The following is a 798-nucleotide window of genomic DNA, read 5'->3' on the forward strand; positions in this document are numbered from 1 at the left end:
TGCCGGCCCCGGACGAGCTCGCCGGTGTCTTGCTGCCGTTGTGCAGCATTTGGCCTCCCGCAGCAAACCCCGATTTCTGGTCCCCTCCAGCACCGCTGCTGGGAGCCTTAGCAGTCTTGGGGCCCTGCACGCTCAGCCCGAGCTCCCCAGATCCTTTCTGGTTCCTCATTTTCAAGTCCAGCCCTAAGCTGCTCTTGCTGGATGCCTGGGACTTGAGCGCCAGCCTGCCCAGGGGTGAGGTCTCTGCCGAGCTCTGGCTTTGGGACATCCTGTTCATGTAGTGCACGATGGAGCTCTGCCAGCTGATGGCCCGGTTTGGGCTCGCGGAGCCGCTCTTCATGTTGGGCAGATTTTCCGCAGACGAACTGCCTGAACTGAGCCCAGCCAAGGCGCCCGGCGGGTCCTTCAGCACGGCCATGCCCGAGCCCTGCATGCCGTGCTGGGGCTGCAGCTTCCCCATCGGCTTGGCGCTGCCGCCCACCTCCTTCCGGGACGTTTTCAGCACCTTTGTCAGGTTCACGGTCCTTCGAGCTGCTTTCTGCTCCGGGGGAAGAGGTTTGCGCCCACGCTTCTTCCTGGAACTGTCTTTCATTTCAGGCTTCGCCACCAGGATCTGAGCTTTCTTCTGCGGTACCGGGTGAGTCTCTCTGCTGCGGGGACCTCTCTTTGCTTCCAGGTCACTTTCATCCTCTTCATCAGAGGAGGAGGAAGAGGAGGATGTGGAGGAAGAGGAGCTACTTGACTTAGTTTTTGCAGGCATCTCTGGTTCCTGCGAAGCAGTGGAGAGAGACAGGGAAA

The 798-nt window shown here is 60.5% G+C and overlaps 1 protein-coding gene across 1 annotated transcript in view; it reads right to left on the minus strand.

The window, feature by feature from the left end:
* Window positions 1-14: 14 nt before the first annotated feature.
* CBX2 (chromobox homolog 2) overlaps window positions 15-798 on the minus strand; it is a gene marked incomplete at its 3' end in the record, with an annotated part of 3,359 nt that continues 2,575 nt past the window's right edge. The window contains exon 4 of the mRNA XM_010283419.1: window positions 15-769. Within this exon, the coding sequence (XP_010281721.1) occupies window positions 15-760 (746 nt within the window). The remainder of the gene's footprint in view (window positions 770-798) is intronic.

This window comes from Phaethon lepturus, unplaced genomic scaffold, assembly GCF_000687285.1.
Source record: "Phaethon lepturus isolate BGI_N335 unplaced genomic scaffold, ASM68728v1 scaffold33783, whole genome shotgun sequence".
Taxonomy (NCBI): Eukaryota; Metazoa; Chordata; class Aves; order Phaethontiformes; family Phaethontidae; genus Phaethon; species Phaethon lepturus.